The 26583-nt window shown below is 55.1% G+C and overlaps 1 protein-coding gene across 10 annotated transcripts in view; it reads left to right on the plus strand.

Moving 5' to 3' along the window:
- DNMT3A (DNA methyltransferase 3 alpha) overlaps window positions 1–26583 on the plus strand; it is a 104354-nt gene that overhangs the window by 38956 nt on the left and 38815 nt on the right. For 8 of the 10 annotated variants that reach the window (XR_001918835.1, XR_001918834.1, XR_001918836.1 and 5 more), the window contains 4 exons: window positions 996–1100; window positions 15607–15877; window positions 21699–21742; window positions 22195–22341. Coding sequence is in view for 7 of the 10 variants with exons in the window: in XM_018055548.1 (XP_017911037.1) it covers window positions 996–1100; window positions 15607–15877; window positions 21699–21742; window positions 22195–22341 (567 nt within the window). In the remaining 3 variants the exon portion in view is untranslated. Of the gene's footprint in view, window positions 1–995; window positions 1101–1649; window positions 1853–8018; window positions 8224–15606; window positions 15878–21698; window positions 21743–22194; window positions 22342–26583 lie in introns of those variants that run through there. The other 2 variants (XM_018055553.1, XM_018055552.1) reach the window with 2 other exon arrangements.

Genomic DNA, 26583 nt, shown 5'->3' on the forward strand with positions numbered 1-26583 from the left:
AAAAAATGAAAGTTGAGTGGGACATTGAGAGCTGCCTCGATAAAACCCCCCTGGGAATCTGTGTGCCTCCCCTTCTCTGTGGCCCCAGCATGGTTCTGGGCCAGCGCCCTCCCCTGGGAGGACCGTGATGCCACCCAAAGCTGCTGATATCATCCCACAGGGGCATGAAGGGCAGCCGGTGGGCCCCCTGCTGGGTCGGGGTCCCTTTCTCTCTCCTGCCCCAACACAGTTTGTGCTCGTGATTAGTCATGCTGGAGCCGCTGAGTCAGAAGCGACTTGTGGGCGGTTTGTGGCCAGGCTGGAGCAGTGAGGCAGGAGGACTTTCTAGGTTTATGTGTCTGCCCCACGAGACAAGCCCTGCAGGGCCTGGCCCTGGCACAGGTGAAGGGTGGTAACAAAACCAAGCTTCTGGTCCAACCCAGTCACCGAAAGAGGGGCATCACCATGAACCAAGACACAGCCCCTGAGACACTGCCGTGGAGTGACAGTACACTGTGGCGGGTGCTTCAGGGCAGGCGTGTGTAGAGCGGCTGCGACAAGCCTGCTTCCAAGGGCCACGTGCACTTCCAATAGACACTCAGCTTCGTGGGTCTCTTCAGGGGATTCTCTTCAATAAAGGTGATTCACTCTATAGAGCTAATTTCATTTTTGTACTTGTGTTAGATTTTTTTTTTCCCATATAAATAAACTCATGTCCAGAAACAACTTTTTTGTCAGAGCCTGTGTGATGAGTCTGTGGTTCAGAAAACGTGTCCACCCGAGGGAGAGCTGTGTTCTGCCGGGGCAGCGGGGCGGCCCACAGGTCCCCCCGAGGATATACTGAAATCGGCCCGCGGGATTGGCTCAGCTCTGCCAGGCAGGAGGCGGGTGAAGACCATCCCTACCAGGGTGCCGGCGTGACACCGCCCTGGGAGCATGGCTGCCCTGTGAGTGGGACGCTGGGGAGGGCTCTGGGGGTCCAGCCCCGGCTTTACAGGCTGTGTCTGTGCCCACAGGAGGGAGAGGAGCAGGAGGAGGCTCGTGCCAAGGAGGAGCGGCAGGAGCCCAGCACAACTGCCCGGAAGGTGGGGCGGCCTGGCAGGAAGCGCAAGCACCCCCCGGTGAGTGAAGTGGCGTCCACCCCAGCCCCATGTGCACATACACACGTACCCACACGTGTAGGCTCTAAACGTCCGTGATGTGTGGCCTGCAAGGACCTTGGCACACTAAGACTGGGGGATGGGGTGCACCCCTCCAGCTGTTAAGAGCCCAATTCCATTCCCTATTCTCTGGACCCCGAAACCACCCCCCACAACTTTCCTATTTTCTACATTGAACTGGATGCCCCCAGAGGCCAGGGGACTTGCATTATGAATCTTGTGGGACTTGAAGCAGGCCCCTGACTCCCACTTTCTTTCTAGAATGCCAGCAAGAGGGTAGGACTTGTTTTTCCCTGGCCTGCCAGCATGGGCCCCTCCCTCCCCATCCAGACACCCACCTTGGGCCTCTGTCCCACCTGGAGAACTTGGAGGAAGGGGACTAAGGTCTGGAAGTCTGATCAAAGTGAGTAGGGAAGACATGCAGGCTCATGAGTCCCTTTGTCTGAGAGAAGGAGGACTGGGCACTGTTTTAAGTCTAGTCGAAGTGGAGGACTCCAGCTTCTGGGTGCCATTGCCTCGGAATCCAGGGCGAGGCTGCTGCGTTGCCCAAGATGAGGAGTGCTCTGTGGGGCAGGGCCCGGGGGCTGCAGGAGCTTGCCTTCCTTATGCCTTAAACTCAGAGGCAGAATAGTAGTTATTTGCCAGCACCAACGACAGCTGGTTCCTTTCTTTTCGTCCCTTCCAGCTGAGAATGGGAAACTTGGAGCAAGAAGGTAAGGAGGAGCCAGGAGCCCCGCATTAATTGTAACTCAGCCCTTCAAGAACATGTTCTCAGAGGAGCAGGATTTTCTTCCGTGGGGCAGAGAGTAGGGTGAACAGTGGCTGCAATGAGGGAGGGAGGGCTACACCTACTGGAGGTGACGGGGTTTTCGGAATCAGGAGGTTTGGGAACCTGTGGGGCATTGAAGTGCACCGCTGCCAATGCTGCTCGGAGATTTGGAGTGGAAGAGGGCAGAAGTTAAGTCATTTAACTGGTAAGTAATTTTGAACACTTTTAATATTCAAGCAAACATGGATATTTTATGGCCTGGAATGAAAAATGCACAGGCAGTTGAAAGATAAAACTGGGGACTTCAAAGGAATTTCCAGCTTGCAGCAGATTCCAGGCTGAACTTCCAGATTCCTGGGTGCCCCTCCACTCTACACCCCAGGCAGACTGGCTTGTCGGGGAAAGTGGGGGGCACAGTGCCGATGGAGTCAGGACCCATCGGTCATTCCATATCTGAGCCATGCAGGTGCCTGTCCTCTGCAGAGCACGCTCCGCCCTTACTTTCTGGTGCTAGGGGTGGGAGCCACCACCTGTAGCAAATGGAACTGGCAGCCCGCTGACTCATCTTTGTGAGTCCCTGAACCAGAGGGAGGGCACATGATGGAGAGGTGCAGGAGGTCCTTGAATCAGCGGGTACAAGGAAGTCAGGGCCAAGTATGTGTCCAGAGTTGGATGAAGAGAGAGAAGGGGGTGCGGCACAGCCCAGTGGATGAAGGGTCAGTGGGTCACACACCTTGGCCTGGAAAAGGGGCCCAGCAGGGAAGGAAAAGCACTGTCTTTAAAATCCAGCAGACCTGGGTTTAAATCTCAGCTCCACCACTGACCACCTGTGTGACCTTAAACAAGTCAATGCCTGAACCTTGGGTTCCCCTTCTGAAAAATAGAGATGATATGAATGCATTCCCCCTAGACCCCTGGGAAAATTAAATGGGTTAAAACACCAAAGAGCCAATGGTCAGCCAAAGTCGGTCCTGTTCTTACGTGGAACAGAAGCAGCAGCGCTGGATTTATTGCTCGCCAGCTGTGTGACCTTAACAAGTTATTGAACCTCTTTGAGCTTTTGCTTCCTTGTTGGAAAAAATATGGCTGCCAGCCATACCTGCCCTGTCTACTTCCACGGATGCTGTGCAAACAGCAAGGTGGGCTTCAAATGCACAGTGTCATAAGCCTGCCCCTCTGGCCCCCACAGGGGCCAATGGGCCAGGGTCTAGAAGGCCTTTCGCGTGGGAGCCTGGCATCAGCCTCTCAGAACTCCATGGGAGGTGCGCACATCCCGTGCAGGTCAGTGTTGATGTGGTCCAGTCCTAACTGACATCTGAAGCCACCTGGACTCCCAAGAGAGGCCCTGGGAAGGGGGACAGAGCACGGGGAGGCAATGTTGATTGGGGAGGCGGGGGATCCAAGGCAGCATTGTGACAGGGACCCTCGCACATTTCAGGGCACAGAGAACAGCCAGCCGGTCTTTCCTGGCAGCAGCCCCATGGACTCTGAAGGGAGCCTGCATAGGGGAAGTCTGCTGCAGCCCAGCGCCAGTCCACGGTCTCCTGGGCCTCTTGCAGAGCAGATGCTTGCCCAGGCCTCTTCCCCTCCCCAGCCAAGGAGCACAGCAGCCTGAGTTTCTGGGGACCTGGTGCAACTGTCACCCTGGGAACGGATTGACCAGGGTGCTTTAAGGCAGCTGAGTGTGTGTCATCCAGCTAAGCCTGGGAACCAGGCAGGGAGTGGTGGGCTCGGCTCAAACCCTGGCAGGTGGAACAGAGCAGGCAGTGCTGGGAAGCACAAGAGGAAAACCTGGCTGCAGGCGGGCTCTTGATTTGTGCCAACATTGCACACCCACTGCTGGACAGGAAGGGATCAGGTATATCCAGTGGTGTCCTCACCATTCCCCACCCAGGGTCTTTAGATTTTGCTCCCAAGGCCTACCTGTCTCTGGGTACCTTCCACTTTCTCCTGCATCAGCCTCCTGGCTGTGTCCTCACCCAGACCAGGCCCCACATGCCCGCAGCATCTCTCTAAACATCACCTGCTGCTGCTGCTGCTGCTGCTGCTAAGTCGCTTCAGTCGTGTCCGACTCTGTGCGACCCCATAGATGGCAGCCCACCAGGCTCCCCCGTCCCTGGGATTCTCCAGGCAAGAACACTGGAGTGGGTTGCCATTTCCTTCTCCAATGCATGAAGATGAAAAGCCAAAATGAAGTAACTCAGTCGTGCGCTCAGTCGTGCCCGACTCTTAGCGACCCCATGGACTGCAGCCTACCAGGCTCCTCCGTCCATGGGATTTTCCAGGCAAGAGTACCGGAGTGGGGTGTCATTGCCTTCTCCCCAGCCCTCTCTTTTTTGGCCACAAACACATTACACCAACTGAGCACCTGCCAAATAAATAAGACTTATTTCAACCTAGTGTGTTCGAGAGGAGACCACATGTAATTACAGTAAATACAGCCTGGGGCACGTCGCTGTTCAAGAATCTGCAGGGGGACTTCCCTGGTGGTCCAGTGGTTAAGAATCCACCTGCCAATGCAGGGGACGTGGACTTGATCCCTGGTCCAGGAAGATTCCACACGCCGTGGAGCAGTTAAGCCTGCGTGCTGCCACTACTGAAGCCCGTGTACCTAGAGCCCGTGCTCCGCAACAGAAGCCACTGCAGTGAGAAGCCTGAGCGCCACAATGAAGAGCAGCCCCTGTTTGCCACAAATAGAGAAAGCCTGTGTGCAGCAATGAAGACCCCGTGCAGCTAAAACTTAAATATTAAAAGAAAAAATCTCCAGGGGCTCCGTTTCTCATGGGATGAGACCTGGAACACTCCGTTTGGCTCCTCACCACGTGACTTCTCCTGCTTCTGCATGGGTGCTCAGCGTCCACCTCTTTTGCCAAAGAAACCCCGTCAGCTTGCTGCTCCCTGAGCACCCTAGGCACATTTGTTCTGATGTTCTTGGCAGCCTTACCTGCTCTCTGCCCACCCAGTGTCACAGCCCACCGAAGCCTGTCTTGCAAATGAAGCCCAGGGCAGCCTTCGTGAGCCACGCTGGCCCTCCCTTTTAAACCAGTTGTTGAATTAAAACGAACACTAAGAACTAAGACAAGATAACAGCCCTGCGATCCCAGACCTGGGTCCGCACACCTGACGGAGAAGCACCAGTCTGAGAGCTGTTCGTTCCCCGGTCTGTACAAAACCTGAGAATCAGTTTAGAAACCTTTATATCAACTTGATGCTGTCACCACATCTACAGGCACAATTTTGTGTTTTACAGAAGTATCATTCCCTGATGGATTGGGAATCTAAGATACCTAAACCAAAGCCTGGCTTTTCGCACAGAAAAGCTGGTGGTGAGAGCGTGTCGCTTCCACCAGATCTTCCATTCAGAGGTGTACCACCCCTTCCCCTTGCAGCGGGTACCCGCTCACTGAGACTGGCAACCCTGAGGAAAAGCTGAGAGTGGCGCAGCGCTCGACTCCCTACGAAGGCCTTCTACCCCCGTGGGCCTCATTCGATGCTGACAGCAAACCTGTATGGGGAGGTGGGGACTGCTGTCGTGACTGTGCCCACAGTCAGAGGAAGAGACCAAGGTTCAGAGGGGGCGACCTAGACTTGGCCTCCAGCCTCCCAGCTGCAAAGCCCAGGGTGCTTATCCTCTCTCGCCACTCCAGTCTCACCACCTGGGAGACTGGGTACCCTAAATTCGCTTTAAGGTAATATACGCAGGCCGGGCTGTTTGAAAACATGTGTAGACCTGGTCTGAAAAGCATCTAGAGGAAACAGAACTGAGCAGGGCGACTGACCCGCATACTAGAGAGCCTGTGGCTAAGCGGGGAAGGGTAGTCTGAGGAGTAAGAGGTGGGCCCGTTTCAACCAGGCGGCGGCATTGGTCTGTGGCACTGGCCTAGGAGCCAGGATGCTCACGGCCCCCACGGCAACAGGAAACAGGAAGCCAGCCACAGGGCTGGGCGGGGCCTCGGAGGGGAGCTGGCACCTGCATGCAGGGCCTGCTGGCTGGCCAGTTCTCATGGCCCGCAGAGGGGACAGCACCGTGCGGGGCTGGTTGCTGCCGGCCGGAGAGCAGAGGCCCACGTGTGGGTGCGAGTGTTGGGCTGGGAGCAAGAGGCATCTTTTCTGTTCTCCGGCTCCAAGGACATTGAGAGTAACAAGTGAGGGTGTCTGAAGCTGGTTCCTGCCTGATCGCAGGCCCAGACAGCCCTGCGACCAACTTTGTCCCTCGTGTTGGTTACACCTAGGGCTCTAGGAGGGACAGTATCCGCCCTTGCCCACCAGACCCTGGTGGGGGACTGGACCTTTGGGGCTCCCTGCCCTGTTTACTAGGTAGATGTACTTATTCATTGAAGATTTATACTCATCAACTTCCTCCAGGGTTATTTTTGCTCAGTGGGAGCACTCTGAGGTCACTTCTTGCTAAGAATAACCCAGAGAGGGAGGGAGGGGGAGGGGAGGAGGGGGCTGGGAGCAGGCGCTGAGCTCAGCCAGACCGGCCCAAAGCCAGTGTTACTCACTCCTCTTTGGAGGCGGAACCTCCAACACAGTGCCCCAGTGAGTGATCTCACAAGGGCCACACTGCCCCACTTCAGAGCGAAGGATTTGGGGGTGTAAGCTGTGTGAAGCTGGGATTCTGTCCCATGGCAGGTTAAAGCCAGCTGTTATGTAACTTGCTCAGTAGTGTCTGACTCTTTGCAACCCCATGGACTGTAGCCCACCACACTCCTCTGTCCATGGGATTCTCCAGGCAAGAATAGTGGAGTGGGTAGCTAGAGGATTTGCTTCTCCAGGGGATCTTCCAACCCAGGGATCGAACCTGGGTCTCCTGCATTACAAGTCAATTCTTTACAGTCTGAGCCACCAGGGAAGCTAGCTGAGAACCTTTTAACTCGGTTATTGAGAGTTTGCAGTACTGGCTCATTTTCCCACCTAACAGATCCCTTTGCTTCTGAAGACAGCACTTTTTGTATCCAGGTTCGAAAGGCTCCTTCACTTACCTCTGGAACCTTGACTCAGTGACTTGGCACCCCTTATTTTTATGTACAAAACTTTCTGAAAGAGTGTCTCCCATTCCTGGGGCCCAGCCCCTCAGGGGGCGTCCCTGCCTGTGAGCCTGCATCAGGCACACGGCTGCCCACTCCCGTCTCCTCATGCTTTAGTAGGGGTGGGGGAAAACAGGGCTGGCAGGCCTCTCAGGAGGGCAGAGACTTTTCTTGGAACTGTGCCCTGCAGACGCCTCTGCTGTTCCCACAGCTGGTCAGTCAGATCAGCACTCATGGAGGCATCCGGTACCCAAGAGCCTGGTCCGAGGTCTGCGCCTGAAGTGCCAAAGAGATGTTGTGGGGAGGGGCTGGACTTTCAAAGGGAGGTGATCCCTGGAAGGGGAAAGTAAGAGATTTTCCCACTTGGGACCCTCCTGAGCAGCATGTTCAGAGAGGGGACCCATGTGGCAGGGAGAGGATGGACTGTGAGCAGGCTGGCTGGGCTGAGTGGATGGAGGTTTCATTTAAAAACACCTTCTATCTTGGTTGGAGAGGTAGTTTGCAGGCTGCCTGAGGGTTTACATTTTATCCTCTTGAAAATACGTTGTGTTTATCTGGAGAAGTTTTGAGACAGCAGAGGGTGTGAAGTGATGGGAGTCAAGGTTTGGGAAGGTCACTCTGGCATTTGTGAGTATGACAGTTTGAGATACAAGAATGCAGGGAGATAGGGTGATGAGGCCAGAAAACACGTGCAGGGTCTCCTGGGTTGGGGGCAGCTGCGATGGGACAGGATGGGTGGGGCCTGCGCTGCCAGGCTGCAGACAAGTGGGAGACGGGAAGGTGCTGTGCGATGGCCTCCAGGGATGGCGACAGTGTTATTGCCAGAGACAGAGACTTCTGGAAGGTCTGGCAGGGGCCCTTTCAGAGGCCGCTCTAGATAGCTGGTCTTACCAGGGAAGCATCTGAGTGAAATCTCAGAATCTCCATTTTGCTTTCCCGAAAATCCCTGCTTATTTTCATCCCTCCCTGGCCCCTTCCCCAGAGCCACACGTCCCAGGCCACCTCCAGCGAGAGGCATTCATTCCCTCCAGTCCCAAGCCCTGAGGGCTTCCTAGGACCCCGTGGGCTTCTTGGGAGCCTGAGCTGCACCTGCCACACTCCCCCAGTGGCAGGGACCTTCCATGAACGCTTTGGGGCAGAGTTGTTGACGTCGGTCTTCTTTCATCATCCTCACCTAGAGAATTCTGTGCGTTTCAGTTCTGCCACCTCAAGAAAGATGTAACGGAGCTGGAAGAGCTCCAGAGAAGGGCAGCTAAACCGATCCAGGGGAAGGCAGGGCTGCCAGGTGAGGACAGACAAGAGAGAGTATGGCCCTCCAGTCTGGAGAGACAAAGGCTGAGTCGGGATGTGATTAAAGCTATGAAGTCACGGCATTGGGTGGGGCAGGATGAGCAAACCCCGGCGGGGGTGGGTGAGGGTGGGCGGGGAGACACCCAAAGAAACTTCAGAGAGGTAGGTGAAGCGGAGAAAAGAAAGCCCCATTTTCCATGGTGAGTTCCCTTCTCACCGAACCTGTCACCCGAGGCCTGAAGGTAGAGGCTGAAAAACAGAAAAAACTTCAAAAGAGGCTGACTTAAATCCTACGTGGGATCTTCTCCACATAATGGCTTTTTCAAGGCAGCCTCCAACTCACCCTGAAATCCTTTGAGGATGACTTCAAAGAGCACAGCCAAGCCCTCTTCCAGGTGGACAGGTGTCCCTGGCTGAGAGTGGAACCCCGGGTGGGCCACCGCTCACCAGGTGCTTGCTTGCTCTCACATCCGTGTGTCACAGCCAGCAGGGGCCCCGACTGAGTGACCTCTGCACCCTGAAGTTCTCCCCTCCATCCTCAGTTGCAAGTGGGCGTGCACACGCACACACACACTGAAGAGATCTCTGGGGAGGAGGGTGGGTGGGAAGGCAGCTCCTGGCCTCAGTGGTGAGAGGAACGGTAGGACCTAGAAGTCGCATGCAGCCTGGGGGATCAGACTTGCCAGAGTTGGCCCTCTTTGGCCTCTGATCCTCCTGTCCCTTGACCCCACTGGTGGCCCTTTTAGCTACTCCAATGGCTAAAAGGAAATTGGAAGGGTCAAGGTCCTGCTTCCAAAGTCTTGGGGCCCAACTCCAATCACCCCAGGAAGGCTGGGCAGGGAGGCATGTAGAGCCTCTCTCGAGAGTGGGCTCGGGGAGCCTCTCTGGCTCTCTCTGCCTCAAGGCCACTTCCGGCCAATCAGAACAGACAGTGGCTGGGGGAAGGGGCTGCAGGAAGGCCTGGAACAGAGGAGACTGGGGAGCCTGGGCCCAGTGCCAGCACTTAGGGGACAGGGCCGCCCTGCTTACGTGGACAGTTCGGCTGTTTCCTGAAATTAGAATCAAGTTGGGAAAATCCAGGGCCTGGTGGGGACCCGATGGGCCTGCAGTAGCTGAGGGACTGGATGAACAGTGGGTGTGAGTGGAGGGGGATGCTGGTGTGTGTTTGTTGACATCATTCTGGGGCATCTGAGCACAGCTCTGTCCTATGGCCGGTGAGCAGATGTCTCTGGGCCATGGGTGCACTCCTTGTGTGTCTCCACATGTGATTGTGTGTCTGTGTGTCTTTAATCAAGAAGACGTAACTGGCAGGATGCCAGGGTTCCTGGCTGGCACAGAGCTGACTGCTGCCAAGGGCCTTAAAGGCACAATGGCCATTTGGGGGTGGGGGTAGGAGGGCAGGAAGACGGGAGGGCGAGGTGAGGCCGCCCAACATCTGCTAGCCTCAGGGCCTCCTTCCTCCGGGAGTGAAGGCCTTTTTCAGCAGCGGCTCCTGGCATGGGAAGAGAGGGTGAGTCAGGTGCTCAGAGCCAGGCCGGGACCTGGCTCCAACTTTCAGGGCCGTGCAGTGGGAGAGGCAGGGTCCCTGGGTCTCCCCCCTCCACACCTGAGCTCAGGTAAGCCTGCATGCCAAGGCTGTGCTGGAGAGCTGGGCCCTGGGCCCTATCTCCCATGTATTATTTCCATCACCTCTTAACTTGCCAGTGTGTGTGAATCTTGTGTGTGTGTGTGTGTGTGTGTGTGTGCGTGTGTGCGTATTATAACTGTAAAAAGCCTCAAAAATCACTTCCCTATCTGGAGCCTCAACACTCCTCCCCACCTTGGAAGACAAGGCCTCACCTCGTGAGGCCTGGTGGGCACACTGGGGTCTGGTCCAGACTTCCAGCAGAGAGGGAGGGGAGCAGGGCGTGGGGGGTGGGGCTGGGGAATTGGCTTTGGCCTGAACAGGTTCACTGCAGAAGGTTCCTTCTTGCTTCGCCTCTGGCCTTTCATTGCGGTGGCTGCTGCCAAGGAAACAGCCGGCAGCCTTTCCTTGGCCCTGCTCAGGCACATCAAAGCCTCCTTTACCTCCTTGCAGCCCTTGGGATTTGAGGTTGGCTTTTCCGGAGACTCAACCCAGGTGGGGAGGCCAGCTTTCGAATGCCTCTCCTGTACCTGGGTCATTCTGGAAGCTCTACCACTTAGAAGGTGTGTGACTGGAGGGCAAACTATGGAGCCTTTTTCTTTGGAAAAGTAAGAGCAACATAACCCATCGGGATAACTGTGATAATTACGTTTATTAATTGTCTAAGCATCTTTATGCCGAGCCCTCTGCTTAATACTGGGGAGCTGTCAGTGGAGTGGTTGGAAGGAAGAGAAATAAAAAGATAAATAAGGCAAAGCTCACAGCCTAGGAGGGAGACACACAGTAAACAAATAATTAGGTACCATGTGAGGAGTGCTTTAATGAGATAGGGTGTGAAAGTGCTTTGTAAACAAATGTGGTGTGCGGTGGACTGGGAGATGTGAGTAAATGCTGGAGTGGACTGCAGGGCCAGCCTCCACGGGGACTCTTGGGGGGCAGAGGTTGGGAAAGGGGTGAGGCTGAGGGCCTTAAAGAGCAAGCAGGGCCTGACACAAATGCCTTCCAGAGGTGTATGTGTGTGTGAGAGAGAGAGAGACAGACAGACTTAAAATATTCCTTAGAAGACAGAAAGTAGAATAGTGGTTGCCAGGGGCTAGGAGGAGAAATGGGGAGATTTTTGTTTAAAGGGTACAGACTTTCAGTTTGGGATGATGAAAATGTTTTCAAGATGGGTGGTGGTAATGGTTGTACGACAGTGTGAATGTACTTAATGTCACTGAATTGTACACTTGAAAATGGCTAAAATGGTAGATTCTATGTTACATATATTTTACAACAACGTTTTAAACAGTTTAAAAAAAATGGTCCTTAGATAAGGTCCCTGTGTCTGTGCCCCTGTCCTCAGCCCAGGGCTTTTCAACAACAGCACCCTCCCTCCCCCTTTGGGGCTGCATAATTTCGGTGTTGGGGGTTGTTGTGTAGAGTATTTAGCAGCATCCCAGGCCCCTACCCACCAGAAGCCACAGTCCATGCCTGCCCCCACCCCCTGCCACCCCCACAGTGTGGTGACCAAAAATGTCTCAGACATATTGCCAAATGTCCCCTGGGGGGCTAAATCCACCCTAGCTGAGAACCACTGCCTTCACTGCTTGGAATAAGCTGCTCACAGGAGAGGTCCAAGGAGCAGGTAGGCAGCAGAGAAGCAGGAGGCATTATCTTGGGATGGAGGGGTCTTGCTTGGAAGGAAGACAAAGGCCAGCAAACTCTGAGGGGGCCCCAGGAGGTGGTAGGCTGGGTTTGAAGACCCAGAGTGAGGCATGTTGCGGGGGGGGAGGTGCACAGTGGGTGATGGAGTCTAGCTTTACTCCACTCTGTTGTGCCCACCCACCCAAAGGAAGAGAAGTGAGGCTCCCATTCCCCTCCTGCCACCACGCCTGACCCCCTCTCCCCGCCTCTGCAGGCAAGAGGCAGAGGAAGGAGAAATTGTCACCTACAGCTGCTGGTGGCCCCTTCGAAAAGGGCCGGGGGTCGGGGGTGGGGTGCTTCTGCTGCTACCCTTCCTCCCACAGGAGAAAAGAGTGTCTCAGAGTGTGTTGTGTCTCCTCCACTCACGGCAGTAGTAAAGAGTAAAAGCAAACAAAACCAGATCTTTAACCAGTTAGGTTTGACATGCAACGAAGTCGAGACTCCCTCTAGACATGTGGACTGGATGCTCTCACTGTAACCTGGTCTTGGGCATTAAGGAGTTCATTATGAATACTAAAGAGCTGCCAGGTGCCCTACTCAACGCCCAGTCTAACCCAGTAAAGCGATCCCGTGCCGCCTCTGCGGCTAGTGGCCACAGAGGAGAGGAGGGGGCTGAGAGGAGGTAGAAGCAGAGGAGACGGAACCAGGAGGGCACAGGTCGGGCTGGGGTGGCCACTCCCGGCGGCTTCCAGGTCTGCTCTTCTCACCTGAGATGGAACATCCAGCTCCCCCCGTGGACCTCCTTCCTTCCTTCCTCTCAATGGTTTCTTCTGGGTGGATCTGACCTGCCCAGTTTCCATGCCTCAGAGAGAGGGACACTGAGGGCCCACTAGTAGCTGGGGGTGAGGGGGGTAGTTCTTCATGGGTTAGATGGATCTCAAGTTGACGGTGGTAAGAGTCAGCAGCTCCCCTAAGCCCAGAACTCCAGTTGACTCAGACTGGTGGGGAAGGGGGATGAGGGGGAATGTTGAGATCAGGGCCGATTTCAGCCCACTTGAACTGACACCCCCCAGGGTGGAGCTGTGCAGAGCGCCCCCTGACGCCTCCTCCACCCACCTCTGGAAGGATGGCCTGTCTCACCCTCTTGCAGATTGGGGGTCCCTCCGGGGCAGGCCTGAGAGGGGTCTCCAGTCAGGGTGGCTCGGGACCCCGGGGCTGGGTCGGGTCTCAGAGCAGGTACTCCTGGGTCTCTATGCTCTGGAGCTGGCAGTCAACAGGAAGTGAGTCCCAGGGTGAGAAGAGGCGGTGTGGTCCCCGGGCAGGAAGTAAGTGACAGCGGCGCTGTCTGAACAGTCTGTGGGGCTGGGAGCCTACCCTGACTCGAGGTGTGTGTGGGGAAGCGAGTGGCTAGAGGAAAGGAGGACACGGCTATGGTAAGAGATTGGTGCCGCTGACCCAAACTCCTCAGCCTGGCCAGCGGGACCCCCCGACTCCCTCCTCCTGGGAGCGCCATGTCTGGGGCTCCGGTGGTGGTACAGCCAGACCCGAGTGGGGCAGAGCCCCCGCTGTGGGCCCCTCCTCTAGGCGTGCCTGGCTCTCCGGTTGCCCGGGCCATGCGACTGTGTCACACACAGGAGGCTTGAGGACTGAGAGGATTCATCCAAGGAGGGGAGCTCCAGGCCAGGGAGCCCACTGGCTTGAGCAGGGAGGTGGAAAAGACCTCCTGAGTCCTGGAGAGTGTGTGTGTGTGAGTCCCGACCCATGGGGTAGCCACCGAGGAGAAGGACAGGGCCTGCTTGCTCTGCTGGCTTTGGCCTCCAGTGCCCAAGCCTGGTGGAGGACTTCTCCCTTCTCCACCCCATCCCCGAGGCCTACCTCTTCCTCTTGCTGCAGCACCCCCGACCCCACCCCACCCCCCCCCCACCCCCGCTGCTGAGGAGCACGCACATGTGTAGCCTTCTGTGGGAGGGTTTCTTCCTGGAAGCAGGCCTGCCCAAGCCGGTCCCACATGCCCCCCTCCCCCGGAGAAAGCAGCCTGGCCAGGCCTCGAGGGCGCTCTGCACGCCCTCAGGCTGCTCTGTGTAGGGAACCTCGTCCAGGGCGGACTCTGGCTTTTATTTCTGTTGTTTTCTCCAAGGCCCTTGTCCCTCTTTGCCACCTCTGGGGTTTCCTCGCCATACAGCAGTGGGCTCACCGGTGAGAGTGTGGATCCCTGGGGCAGAAGCCGCCTTGGAAACTGTGGAGCCTGGCAGGGAGGGGCTGGGGAACCCAGCGCTCCGTCAGGCTTTGGGGTGCATTCTTCATGGGTATAGCTATCTGGAAGGAGTTTGGCAGGATCTCTTTCCTCACACTTGGATGAGCAGACCCTCTTCCCCAGCCAGGCCACTTCCGGGACTCTGGCCTATGGAAATTCACAGGTGCAGAGAGCCGTAAGTGCAAGAGGTTCTCTGCAACAGAAAGCCAGTCGGCCCACAGCCCACCACTAGGAGACAGTTTGTATAAATTAAGGACCATCCTTTCAATAGAATGTTGAGCAGCCGAGGCAGAGTGAGCCAGATCCAGACGCGTTGGTATGGAGAGATGCCCGCTGTGCTTGCAAAGTGAAAAAGCAAGTTGCAGAACAGGATAAGTCATATGATCCCTTCTTAGGGGGAAAAAAAAATTCTGGATCTGGATGTGTGTGTAAATACGTGTGTATAAACATGCAACTTACGCATGACTGTAGATGCACAGGAAAAAAGTCGAGAAAAGACACTCGCCAAACTGTAAATGATGGTTCACCTGTGGGGAGTGAGTCTGGAGGTAGGGAATTGAAATAGGGGCTTTAACCTTTCAATGCTATTCATTTTTGTGTGGTTAGAATTTTTGTATACGACTGGCTTTTATAAATAGAAAAAAAATGACTTGAAGGAAACCTTCCTATAGGACTAGCCTAGTCATCTCACCTTACAGGTGGAGAAACTGAGGCGCAATCTTGAGCAGCACCTTCCTGAGGCTTTTGCTGAACTCGTGCTGCTCCCGCCCTCCTCCGGGCACCGATTCTGCAGGGGAGCCAGTGGGCAGGGCTGCGGCGGGTGGTCCGGTGCCCGCGGGCGTGGCAGAGCGCCAAGCACAGGGGGACTCCTGTCTCTCCTGCCCTGAGAGGACACCTCTGTCCCTTCTGAGATGTCCTGGCCTACCTGCCCCCAGATGGCCGAGGACCAAGTGCTCGCCAGGCTCTGTCCTCACAAGGTGTGTGAGTGACCTCAAGCTAATCACAAAAGTCTCTGAGAGCCTCCCCAGGAGGCCGGGTGCTCTGAGGGGTAACGGCTGAGAGGGAACTTCGCCCACCGTGCAGTGACGCTTAGGAGGGACAGTTGTGACAACTCTCAGTGTGGTTCCTGTAGCAAGCTCAGTTCTGAGACTCTTGGGGCCAAAGCACGACACTTCCTCTTGGGGGGGAACATGGCACCACGTACTCCAGACTTGCTGCAAGCCACTGTGTGCTGCTGGCCGGGGGCCTTGGCTCTCCTAGGGTCTGAGCGCCCTCGAGAGGCTGTGGGGCCAAAGCTGAGCAAAGGAACAGTGCTCGGGTTGAGGTTGGGGGAGAGGAGGCCCCCCTTTCACCCTCGCACTCCACATGCCGGGCCGCAGCTCAAGAGGACAGCCAGAAGAACGTTGACACAGGAGTCAAATCAGCCCCGGGTTACTAGGAATCCTCTGGGGAAGGGTCCTGGTTTGAAGTGGGGATAGAATGAGGAGCATTCGTTTTCAGTGGGGGCCACAGGGAAGGCTTTGGGACCCCCCTGTCACTTCAGTGAGTGGGGGTGCTGTGGGCTGGGGTACAGAGCTGTAAACATGTTAGTAATGAAGACCACTAGCACTCGTACAGGGCTTCACAGTTTACAAAGCACTTTCTCATACATTTCCCCGTTTTCTTCTCTGGAGTCCACAGACCTTTGGACTTCAGAGGGTGAAGCCCTTGAATCTGAGAGAAAGAATTGAGTGTGTTTGACTACCTACACATTTATGTGAACACCATTTTCTGGACAGACGGTGTGTAATTTTCACCAGAATCTCCACTGGGCCAATGATGCATGAGGGGCTGAAACCACTGGTCTAACTCTCCCCTCATGTTTATCTTTGCAGGTGGAAAGCAGTGACACACCGAAGGACCCTGCCTTGACCTCCAAGTCCCTGTCCATGGCCCAAGACTCAGGCCCCTCAGAGCTGTTACCCAACGGGGACTTGGAGAAGCGGAGTGAGCCCCAGCCAGAGGAGGGGAGCCCCGCTGGAGGGCAGAAGGGCGGGGCCCCAGCAGAGGGAGAGGGTGCCACTGAGACCCCGCCTGAAGCCTCCAGAGCTGTAGAGAATGGCTGCTGCACCCCCAAGGATGGCCGGGGAGCCCCTGCAGAAGAGGGTAAGTCCCGGGCACAAGGGGGGAAGCCTCTGCAGGGCTGGCCGGGATCCCCCTGAGGGTTAGAACTCAGGGCCTGGAAGGTCCCAGGAGGCCCCGGCTGGGTGGTGGCTGAAGGTCTGCTTGCCAAGGCTGTGTGCCCTGGAGGCTACTGGCTGGATGTAGCCCGCGCATGTTTTATTTGACCCAGGCAGTATTTTAAACATTAAAAAAAAAAATTATTTGCCAATATTTGAAAATCAAGAAATTTCACATAAAAATCTGAGTTTTGGGGTCTCATTAAAAAAACAAACAAACAAACTAGATTTGGTACAACAGTGAGTTTGCAGAATGCTAGTGGTTGCTGAACTGGGGTGATGGCTGTCTCTCCACAGGCTGGTTGTTCTCCTTGCTTTCCATCAGCCTTGGCCTCGCCTGCTCACTCTTCCACAAGAACTGTAGCTTAGGGATCCACATGCTGGAAACCCCTGGCCTGGGCGCTCAAGGACAGCAGGTGCCCTTGTGGGTGTTATAAGCCCCGTCAGCCTTTCCCAGTGCAGATGTCCTAAGCCCACCACAGTTCAGCAGATGGGACTGAAGTTCAATGGTGACAGAGTCGGGGAGGGGTAGGGCAGGTGGGGGTGGGGTGTGCACTGCCCAGCCCAGACCTCTTCCTCTAGGGACTTTCTGGCCTAGCCCTGGAGCCCTGGAAAGTTGCCTACTTTTTTCTTTCAGGTTAAGCCAGTGATTTCAGGGCCAACAGAGCTGTAAACATGTTAGTAATGAGGACAACTAGCATTTGTACACGCTTCACAGTTTACCAAGCGCTTTCTCATACATTATCACGTTTGATCCTCCCAGGGCCCTGCCAGGTTGTTTTGCATATGTGCATTTTAATTTCAGAATGCCTTCCTTCCAAGAGTACATGATGGGGAGTGAATCAATCGATTAATTGGCGTGACTTAATTTCGCATGCTTCCAAACCTCATATTCATGCAGGGTAGAGAGCATCTCCAGAAGAGATTTCCCAATTTATTAAAAAAAAAATCTTTCATTCATTTACTATTCAACTAATATTTACGATGCTCCCACCACGTGCAAAGGGCTTTCTGAGGTACTCATTCTGCATCTGTGGTTTTATTTACTCTCTCAGTCTTCTTCAAGAGGTATTATGAGCCTCATCTTAAGGTGGGAAAAAAATCAAGGCTTAATGAGATGCAGTGACTTGCTCAGGGACCCCAAGCCTGTTGGCAGATTCGGAATTCATTCGTCTTGGTCTCTAGCTTCAGAGTCTGTGTGCCCTTCCCATACCCCCTGCTGTTCTGGGGGGTGGGGTTGATGTGGCGGCCAGTCCTGAACTCAGCACCTCTGGGGATGTGTCCTGACATGCAGAGGAGTGGCCATGGGGCCTGATTTGAAACAGGAAGAAAGGGAGAAAACACCACCTCCCTTTACAAAGGCCAGATGTGCAAGAGCAGAACTGGGAACCCACTGGTCCTGCCCACCAAACAGGCAGCTCCTGGGACCCCACCATAGCTTGCACCCAGCTGAGGCCCAGGGCTGGGGCAGGCCTTCCTGCCTGTTGGGATGGAGCCAGCACTGTAAGGCTGCTCTTAACCCGTGAGAGTTTGCTTTCGGTTTGGGATTTCCCTGTTCTCCGTTCTCAGGAGCAACTCCTCTAGTTGGTCAATAGGGGTTTATTAAACACTTACTTGATGTGTGCCGAGATCCGGGGAAGCTATCACGAACAAAAACCTGGTTCTTGCCCTGGAGGACCTCAACAGTCCACTGAAGGGATGGACATTAATGAGAAATGCACACTTACAAGTGTGTGTTTATACACAGAGATAAGTTCTTGAAGAGAAAATAAACATGGTTCTCAGGAACTGTAACAGAGGAGCCCCAGACAAGCTGGGCTGTTACACCTAAGCAGAAGGATGAGCTGGGGTTTACCAAGCGAGGGGGTGAGAACAGGTGGGAGGGAGCAGGGTATCCAGGGACCTGACAGAAACGCACACGTGTGGAATGGGGGGAAGGAGGGAGAAGGGTGTGCGACGGGGACAGCAGATACGGCCAGTGCAGCTTCAAGGCTGCCCTCTCGAGGGGTGACATGATCCGCTTTACGTTTTGAAAAGATCCCTTTGCCATCTGGATCCTGGGATGGAACAGAGGGGCCGGGAAGCAGGATGAGCAATCAGGCGCCGAGGGGAGGATGGCAGATCTGGAGAGCTGTGGATGAGTGCCAGGGACAGGAGGGGGGCGGGCAGAGATGATGTCAGGGTGACTCCTGGGTTTGGGACTTTCGCACACTGAGGGATCCTTCTCAGACTCTTAGTGCAGAGTGCAGTGGGCGAGAACGTCCTGTGTGTCCTTGATCTCCAAAATTTGGCCTTGGAGCACTCCTGTGTGGCTTCAGCTATTGAGGCTGTAGAGATGCTGGCAGGGATCAAAGCTCGGATCCCTGAAGGTCACGGTGAATTGCCTGGATGCAGAGACTGGTGAGCTGGTTCCTAGAGGGGTGGGCAGTGGCCTACTGGAGGCTCGGCCACTGCTTCAGCAGTTGGCCCCATAGAATGCATATGCAGCTGCTTGGTTCCAAGAAGGAAGGAGACTGAGGCCCCAGGGAGAAAGTGACTTGGTCATGGTCTCTTTTCAGGGGCCCCATCTGTCTCTCCCGGAACTCCTCTCATTATTTCCTACACAGGAAACATGGAGGACTTTAAAGCAGTCTTGTCCTGGGCACCCTCCTGTGTGCACGTAGGAGCCCCAAATCCTGATAGTACAGCCAGGAGAAAGGAGGAACAGGGGAGATGATGAGTAATAAGGACACGAGCCACCTGGACAGGCAGGTGGTGGCCTTGGAACTGCTCCTGCACTCCTAGCATTAAGGCCATCATGGTGATAGTAGTAATGATGGTAATGTAGCTTTCTTTTTTACTGAATATTAACCATGTGTTGAGTGTTCTATGTTCTTGCTACTCAAAATGATCCATGGACGAGCAGCGTCTCCTGGCATCACCTGGCATGTTACAAATGCAGTCTCCAGCCCCACCCATAGACCTATTGAATCAGAATCTACATTTGAAAGAGATCCTCATGATTCTGAGGCATATTAAATTTGAGAAGCCCTTTTTTTTTATGTAATTCTCTCATTTAATCCTTGCAAGCATCTAAGGAAGACTTTTATTATCCCCATTTTTCAGATGGGGAGACTGAGACAGGTTAAGTTAGTTACTGAGATTATACAACTTGGTGAAGGGCCAGATGAGGGTCAGCACAGAGCTTCTCTCTGCTTAGACTGACACACTAGTCCTGGGCTAGTAACTACCCTCTGAGGCCAGCCTGACCTCAGTCCTGTCCGTGGGATTTTGGTTCATTTTAAAGGGAATTTGGAGGTGACCCCCTGGCAGAGTATAGCCTCAGACCAGCAGGTAAGTGTTAGAAGCACTCTGGCCTCCCCTGCCCCCAGGACCTGAGATGCCCCAGGGTTATGTCCAAGCCTGCCAGGGCCATCCTGGAAGACACACAGCCACCTGGCCCAGCCTGCGACCCTGGGTCTGGGCCGGGAGCAGATGGACAGCAGAGGGAGTGTCCAGAGAGCAGCTGACCACCCCCTGACTCAGGACAAGTGCTGCATTCTGAAGCAGCCCAGTTGGTTGTTTTGCTGGGCCGGGCTGGAAAGTGTGTGTGCGATATCACTGAAGTGGGCATGCGCGGAATCTGTCAGGGAGAACATTCCAGAAAGAAGCCAGTTGGAAACCGCATGAGGAAAAGTAGTTCTGTTTCGGGGAGCATGGGGGCTGGGGAAGGAGGAAGAGGGGAGCCTCAGGGCGGTGTGATGTGAAAAGGAGATAGCCGGCTTGGGAGTCAGGAGCCCTAAAATCTCAGCTCTGGTAGTAAGTCCCTCCGCTCCCCGCCCCACCCCACGCCCCCCGCCGCGCCTCAGTTTCCCCCTCGAAGGGCAAGACAAGTATCCCACCATCTGGACAATTCCTTTCAGCCCCGATTCTCGGTAATAGTAGTGAACAGAGGATTCCCCACAAGCCAAAAGCCACGGAGGGTCCCCCGGAAGAAAGGTCCCAGGCGCCGCGTGATCCGAGGGTGGGCGCCGCCTCCTGGCCAGCCCAGAGCGTCGCCGGGTGGAACACGGGGGGTCTGAGAGACGTTGAGGGGCGGGGACCCGGGGAAGGAGGGAGGTCCGGAGCCGGCGGGCGGGAGGGGGAGTCCTGCCCCAGAAGGCGAGAGAAACAGTTGGGGCGCGGGGAGGGGGTGCTGGCAGTGGTGAGGCCAGACGGCCTAAAGGAAGCACGAGGAAGCGACAGGGAAAGTCCGGTGAGACGTACCTTAAAAGGCCTGCTGTGTACACAGCGCTGGCGAGTTAATACGCGCCCCCGCTTCCTCCTGGCGCCCTGGGCATCTGGCACCACGGGGTCCACACCTCCCAGCAAACCCGCAGGTGCAGCCCTGCCTGCCCTGTCCCCAGGCTCCAGGTCATCGAAGCCCAGAGCGGAGCCGCAGGTCTCCCTCCGTGAGTGAGAGAAGGGGGAAGAAACAGCCTCTTCAGGGGCTTGGGGATTCAGAGACCTTCAGTGCTGTGGCTGGTTTCCGCCTCACAGCCAGGAGATGCAAGAAGGGCTGTTTTTTCCGTTTTGGGCTCTTTGTCTCCCCTTCACGCCGCCCACAAACCCCCTACCCCCAGCCTACCAAGTGACCTTGAGCCAGCCTTAGTGACCTTCCTGCTTTGGGGCCAAGCACAGTAATCTTGGCTTCAGATAAAGGAGGTCTGGGGCCCAGGTGAGGGGAGGCTCACCCCGCCCCCCCCCCCCCCCCACACAACCTCTCTGCCTCAGCACCCCCAGTCTCCAGCAGGAAGCTGGAAGGCAAAATTAACCCAACCCACAGCCAGGCAGGGCTGCAGACTCCAGAGTGTGCCAGTGAGGAACCTGAGAGGGACAGGACCAGCTTAGGAGCTCCGGGACCTTTTGGAGCTTGGGACCTGGAGAAGGACAGGAGAGGATAAGGCTTCCCTGCCCCCCACCTTTAAAGGCTGTACTGCTGGGGCTTCAGCCCCCAGGGGAGCCTTCCATTCCAGGAACTGGAGTCCGGGCCAACTGAGGAACCGTGGGGAAGAGGAGCAGGGAAATGCTGTCTGAAGCATTAGCAGGGTTATGTACCTATCCTCAATGAGGAAAAAGCTGGGAGAGATTCCAGAATGACTGTGGAGAGTGGGAATCCAAGGCTTCTAGAATAAAGACAGAACTCAAGGACCTGAGAATGGGGTACAGAGGCAGATATTCATGGTAGAAGTATGGTGTTGAGAACTGCAGGAGCACCTTAGAAACCATTTCCAGCATCTTTATTTTCCACATGAGGAAACTGAGTCTCAGAGAGACAAAGTTGCTTCAGTAGTCTTGCTCCGGTCCTCCTGCGCCCCCGTCCTTCCACCCCCAGAGCTTCTTTGCCACACCCCACACCTCGCAGTCTGGCCTCCCCTCCAGTAACTGAGCTCTCTTGACTGGGAGTAGCCAAAGGGGCTCTTTCCAGACCCTCCTGTGTGCCTGACTCACTCCATGGGCCAGAAACCACAGCCCTGGCTTTTCTGTTGTTCCTTTGGGTTTGGGCCTCCAACCCTGCCCAGGTCCTTTTTCTGCCCTGGCTGTGCTCCGAGTCCTGGGGCCAGCATGATATGATGCCTGGCACACAGTAGGCCATCAGGTTTGACACAGGCGCGACCGAATGGCTGGAGAAGCCCTATCCCCGAGGCAGGGACCCCAGGCACAAGGTGAGGCCTCTGAGCCACTCCTGTAACTCTGCCGACAGTCCCTTTGTTCTTCCCTCTCCACAGGCAAAGAACAGAAGGAGACCAACATCGAATCCATGAAAATGGAGGCAAGTGTTTTCCTCAACCCCCAGGGGCTCTGTGGATCCTGATTCTAGGAGAAGAAAGCCACCGCTCTGACCGACTGTGGCGAGTGTGTGTGAGGGGAGCCCGAGGTGGCCCCTGGCCCCTTCTGTACTTGTCCCTCCGTGAGGAGCAGAGGAAGTGGGTGTGGAGGTTGGAAGGCCCCCAGCGAGGCAGCCAGCTGGTCCCCACTCCGAGACCAAGCACGTCCCCTCCTGTTTTATGTCCCGCCCCACATCCCGCCCCATCCCTCACTCCTCCCACCCAAGCAGGGGCTTGTCCCGAACTCCAGGGCCGGCATCTCCGGCCAGGAGTCAGAGCTCCTGTGTTCTGTACGAGGTGAGTGCCTCCTTGGTTTCCCCTCCAGGAGGAACGACCCTGCAGCAGGGCTGTCCATGCCCACCTTAATGCCAGTCTGTCTGTCGTCTCTCTGTCCTAGGGCTCCCGGGGCCGGCTGCGGGGTGGCCTGGGCTGGGAGTCCAGCCTCCGCCAGCGGCCCATGCCGCGGCTCACCTTCCAGGCGGGGGACCCCTACTACATCAGCAAGCGCAAGCGGGACGAGTGGCTGGCACGCTGGAAAAGGGAGGTGAGGTGCCTTCTCTGGCCTGGGCCCCAGCCCGTCCCACAGAACCGGGAACCTGGAAGTTAGCTTCAGCCACCGTCTGTGGCTGTTGTCAGGCCCTGGCTGAGCCTCAGTTTCCCATTCCCCTTCAGGTTAACCTCTCACTCTACAGGGAACTGCTGGCTCCCTAGGCAGTGACTGCGCGTCCTTTGTTATTTCCATAAATGTTACTGGACACTCAGCGTGCAAGCAGGCAGTGTCTAGGCCTCATGCACGTATAATTCCTGCCCTCATGGAGCTGACATTGTGATGGGGGAGATGGACAGAAAACAAGCTAGAGCTCTTATTAGACCTGAAATAGAGGGTAACAAAGGCCTGCTTTAGGTGGGGTGGTATGGAGAGGCTTCTTGGAGAAGGCAGCATTGAAGTTGAGACCTGAAGGAATAAAAGAGCTGGCTCTGTGAGTTGTGGGGTGGGGGAGAGTATTCTAGGCAGAGGAGACAGCACAAGCGAGGCCCTGGCTTGTTTGGTTGTGTAAAAGACCGGTCTTCTCAGTGAACCAAACGGGAGAGAGTGGGGCCAGATGAGAGGCGGCGAGGGGAGGTAAGCAGAGGCTGATCATACAGAGCCTTGAGATCTGGGCTGGAAGCTGGTTTAACGCTGAGTATCCTGGGCAGCCCCTGAAGGTTTCTACGCAGAGGAGTGATTCGATGTAGATTAAAAGAGCAGCAATGGTGAAGGAGAGGAACAGATCTGGGCTTGCTAACCGATGGGAAGGATGTGGGAGGGGAGAGGATGGACATGGCCCACAGGGGTGATGCATGGGAAGACTGGAGGAGGAATGGGTTTGGGTGGGAGGGAAGCAAGCGTTTAGTCTGAGATACTAAGGTGCCCGGATCCCAGAGCGGAGGGAGGCCAGGCTGCAGATGCAAAGGTGGGAAGGCATAGAGCCACGAACACTGATGAGCTCACCTAGGAGACCTGAGAGAACTGAGATGCATCCTAGGCCTCGGGCAACAGAAACCCTGCAGTTATGGCCGCATGAGGTAGGGGCAGTGGCAGCAGTGGTACTGAGAAGGGGCCTGGGAGGAAGAGCCGCATCTCAAAAAGGAGAGAAGCTTTTCCAGAGGCAGTGGCCACCTTGCCCTGTGGAGGCTGAATTGAGACGGGCTGTTTGCACCTGCCCACCTGGAGGCAGCCGGTGACTTTTCTAAGAGAGGCTTCCGTGCGGGTCAGGAGGGAGGAAGCTAGGCCAGGGCTTCGGCAGCGAGAGGCAGTGAGGTGGTGGAGACCAAGGGGCGAAAACATTGCCCCCGAGCAACCACTGGGGGACTGCCCTCCTGTGTGTCTGATGAGCAGAGAGAAAGCGAGTTGACCAGGAAGGGAAGGGACCCGCCATGAATTGCCACCTGGGGCCTTTCACCTTCACTCTCAGTGGTCTTTACCCCAGGCCTACAAAGGAGGGTGTTATCCCATCTGCATTGTGTGAGAGCTTGCTCTAGAGAAAGTTCCGAACCAGGTGGGAGAGAGAGAGGGTGGTAGCTACTTGATTATTTCCATTTCCTCTGCGATCCAGGAAGGCAGAAATTTCTCTCCTGGAAGAGCCTGGAAAAGGGACAGCCTCTGCAAGGTCTCTGAGCTATAAGTGTGGTCTTTGGGATGGAAATTTCGTTCAGGACTTGGGGCTATTCCTCTGTGGCCGGTGGGAGGGGCTTTGCTTTTTAACTACTTGTTACGTGGGGTCTGTGCTTCTTCTCTCCTTTAGCCCTGGGGCCAGAAGTTAGATATAATGACTTTTACACTTGACGGGCTTCCAGAAATTTGGTCATCCTCAAATTATACTTGAAGAACCCTTATGGAGGCCTGCCCTCAGTTGCAGTTAAAAAAAAAAGGCAGTCTTTTCTCAACTCACAGGGAAAAGTAAGATAATAGATACGTTTTCTCAATCTTAAAGTTGCCGCTAAAATTTATTTAAAAAAAATTTCTTTTTTGGCTGCACCATGTGGCATGTGGGATCTTAGTTCCCAACCAAGGATTGAAACCGTGTCCCCTGTGGTGGAAGCACAGAGTCCTAACCACTGGACCACCAGGGAAGTCCCCCCAGCTAAAACTCAGGGTGAGGGATCGGGCATCTCAGGCAGAGCATCACCAAGGAACTTAGACTAATTCTGCCTTGGGTCACCTTTGCATCAGCAAGAGGTGGCTTTTGGCTTTTAAAGGACGAGCGAGAATTTAGGGAAAGGGGAGGAAAGGCAAGGTAGAAAGAGACTTATAGTATGTGCAGAAGTTCAGAGGCACAAGACTGTGTGGTCTTTCGGGAATGCAGGTCCGTGGTGGTGGATGAAGGAGCACAGGATGCAGGCTCAGAGCAGCAGGAGGGTGGCTGGGGAGCTGGGCTTGTGTGAAGGCTGTGGGGCTTCACCTGACCCCAGTCTGCCCCTGGTCCACGTGCCTCGCCTATAGAGCCTTCTACCCTCAAAATATCCCCCTCGGCTTAATTTCCTTTTCCCATGACCTCCCTGGTCACTCCACACTGTGAGGTCTGCTCTTTACCATCTGAGTTTACCTGCCAACCTTAAGCTTTGAAAAAAAAAAAAAAAACCCAGAAACTAAGAAGACTTAGAATATCACAAAATAAATGAAATTTAAAATAACTGGATGAGAAAAATGAGGCATTTCCAACCCCTCTGGCCAGGCTGAAGTGGGGATTCCTCCCTGAGCTGGGATGCTCACATCTGTCTGTCCCATCTCCTATTCTCTGCACCTCTGTGCTCGTCCTGGGAAGGATTAAATTTTGCCTTAGTCATGACCAGGCCCTGCAATAGAACCAGCAACAACTCTCCATTGTCTCCCTGTCATGTCAGAAATCCTCTGGCTGTTTCTCAAGACTTTGACCCTCACTGTGACCTCCACAAGGGCTGCACCCCCCAAACCCCCCCACTACCATTCTCTAATAGAACAGTCCCTGTGAGAGACTGGTCTCCCCTTTCTGCTTCCTTTCTGCTATACTTTTCCCTTTTCATTCTTCAGGGTTGAGTCCGAGAGCTGCTGCCTCCTCCAAGAAGCTCTCTGGGATCTCTCCAGTCCACACTGCCCTCTTCCCTTCTCTGCACTCCTGTAGTCCTTACTGTTAATATTGTTGGGTTTAGCAGTCAGTTATATTTCATAGAGTACTTTTCACCAACTCTTACATGTTATGTCTTCACCAGTTATGCCAAACCTGATAATTGGGCAGGGAGAACAGGCTCTGTGAATAGCTGTTGGTTGGCTAAGCGGTTGGGAGGTAAATATGAGACAACTTCTCAGGGAGCTCGGGCCCAGGCCATTGGTTTCTGGTGTTGCTGACAAGTGTACCCAGAGAATAGTCTGAGGCTGGGGGACTGAGGGCAGGCACCCATGGGTAAGGCGGTGCCTGAGTCTTTTCCATCCCACGTTCCTGCTGTCCCCTCTGGTTCTCCACTGTGCTTGAGCCACGGAGCACCTACCTTGGCCTGGCAGAACTAGCCCAGGGTGGGGTGTGGGGAGGAGAGATGAGAGGCACCTTCCCCCAAAGGAGGGTAGTTCCAGACTCTTCTTTCTGTTTTCAGAACAGCGTGGCCCTGAAGGAGCACTTTAGGCTTAGGAAGGGCTTTTCTCAGGTGTTACCTCGTTAACTCTCAGGAGTGCGAGGCAGAGGCCTGGAACTGCCATCCAGCCAGAGGGCTTGCGGGCTCCCCGTGTGTGTCAGTGCTGTGGTTTTAGGATGCGGTCATAGCCCGGTGATATTATGACTCTTTTTAATGTCTTCGCCCCAACCTATTCTAAATTGCTTCAGGGTCAGGAAACCATGTCCTGCTGTTCTAGAATCTTGCCTCTTTCCTGGCTTCCAACCCAAATGGAGGGACTCCTGCATCCTCAGACTTACTAGATGTTTCAGTTCAGTTCGGGTCAGTCGCTCAGTCGTGTCCGACTCTTTGTGACCCCATGAATCGCAGCACGCCAGGCCTCCCTGTCCATCACCAACTCCCAGAGTTCACTCAAACTCACATCCATCGAGTCAGTGATGCCATCCAGCCATCTCATCCTTGGTCGTCCCCTTCTCCTCCTGCCCCCCAATCCCTCCCAGCATCAGAGTCTTTTCCAATGAGTCAACTCTTCGCATGAGGTGGCCAAAGTACTGGAGTTTCAGCTTCAGCATCATTCCTTCCAAAGAACACCCAGGACTGATCTCCTTTAGAATGGACTGGTTGGATCTCCTTGCAGTCCAAGGGACTCTCAAGAGTCTTC

The sequence above is a fragment of the Capra hircus genome, chromosome 11 (assembly GCF_001704415.2).
Source record: "Capra hircus breed San Clemente chromosome 11, ASM170441v1, whole genome shotgun sequence".
NCBI classification, from domain to species: Eukaryota; Metazoa; Chordata; class Mammalia; order Artiodactyla; family Bovidae; genus Capra; species Capra hircus.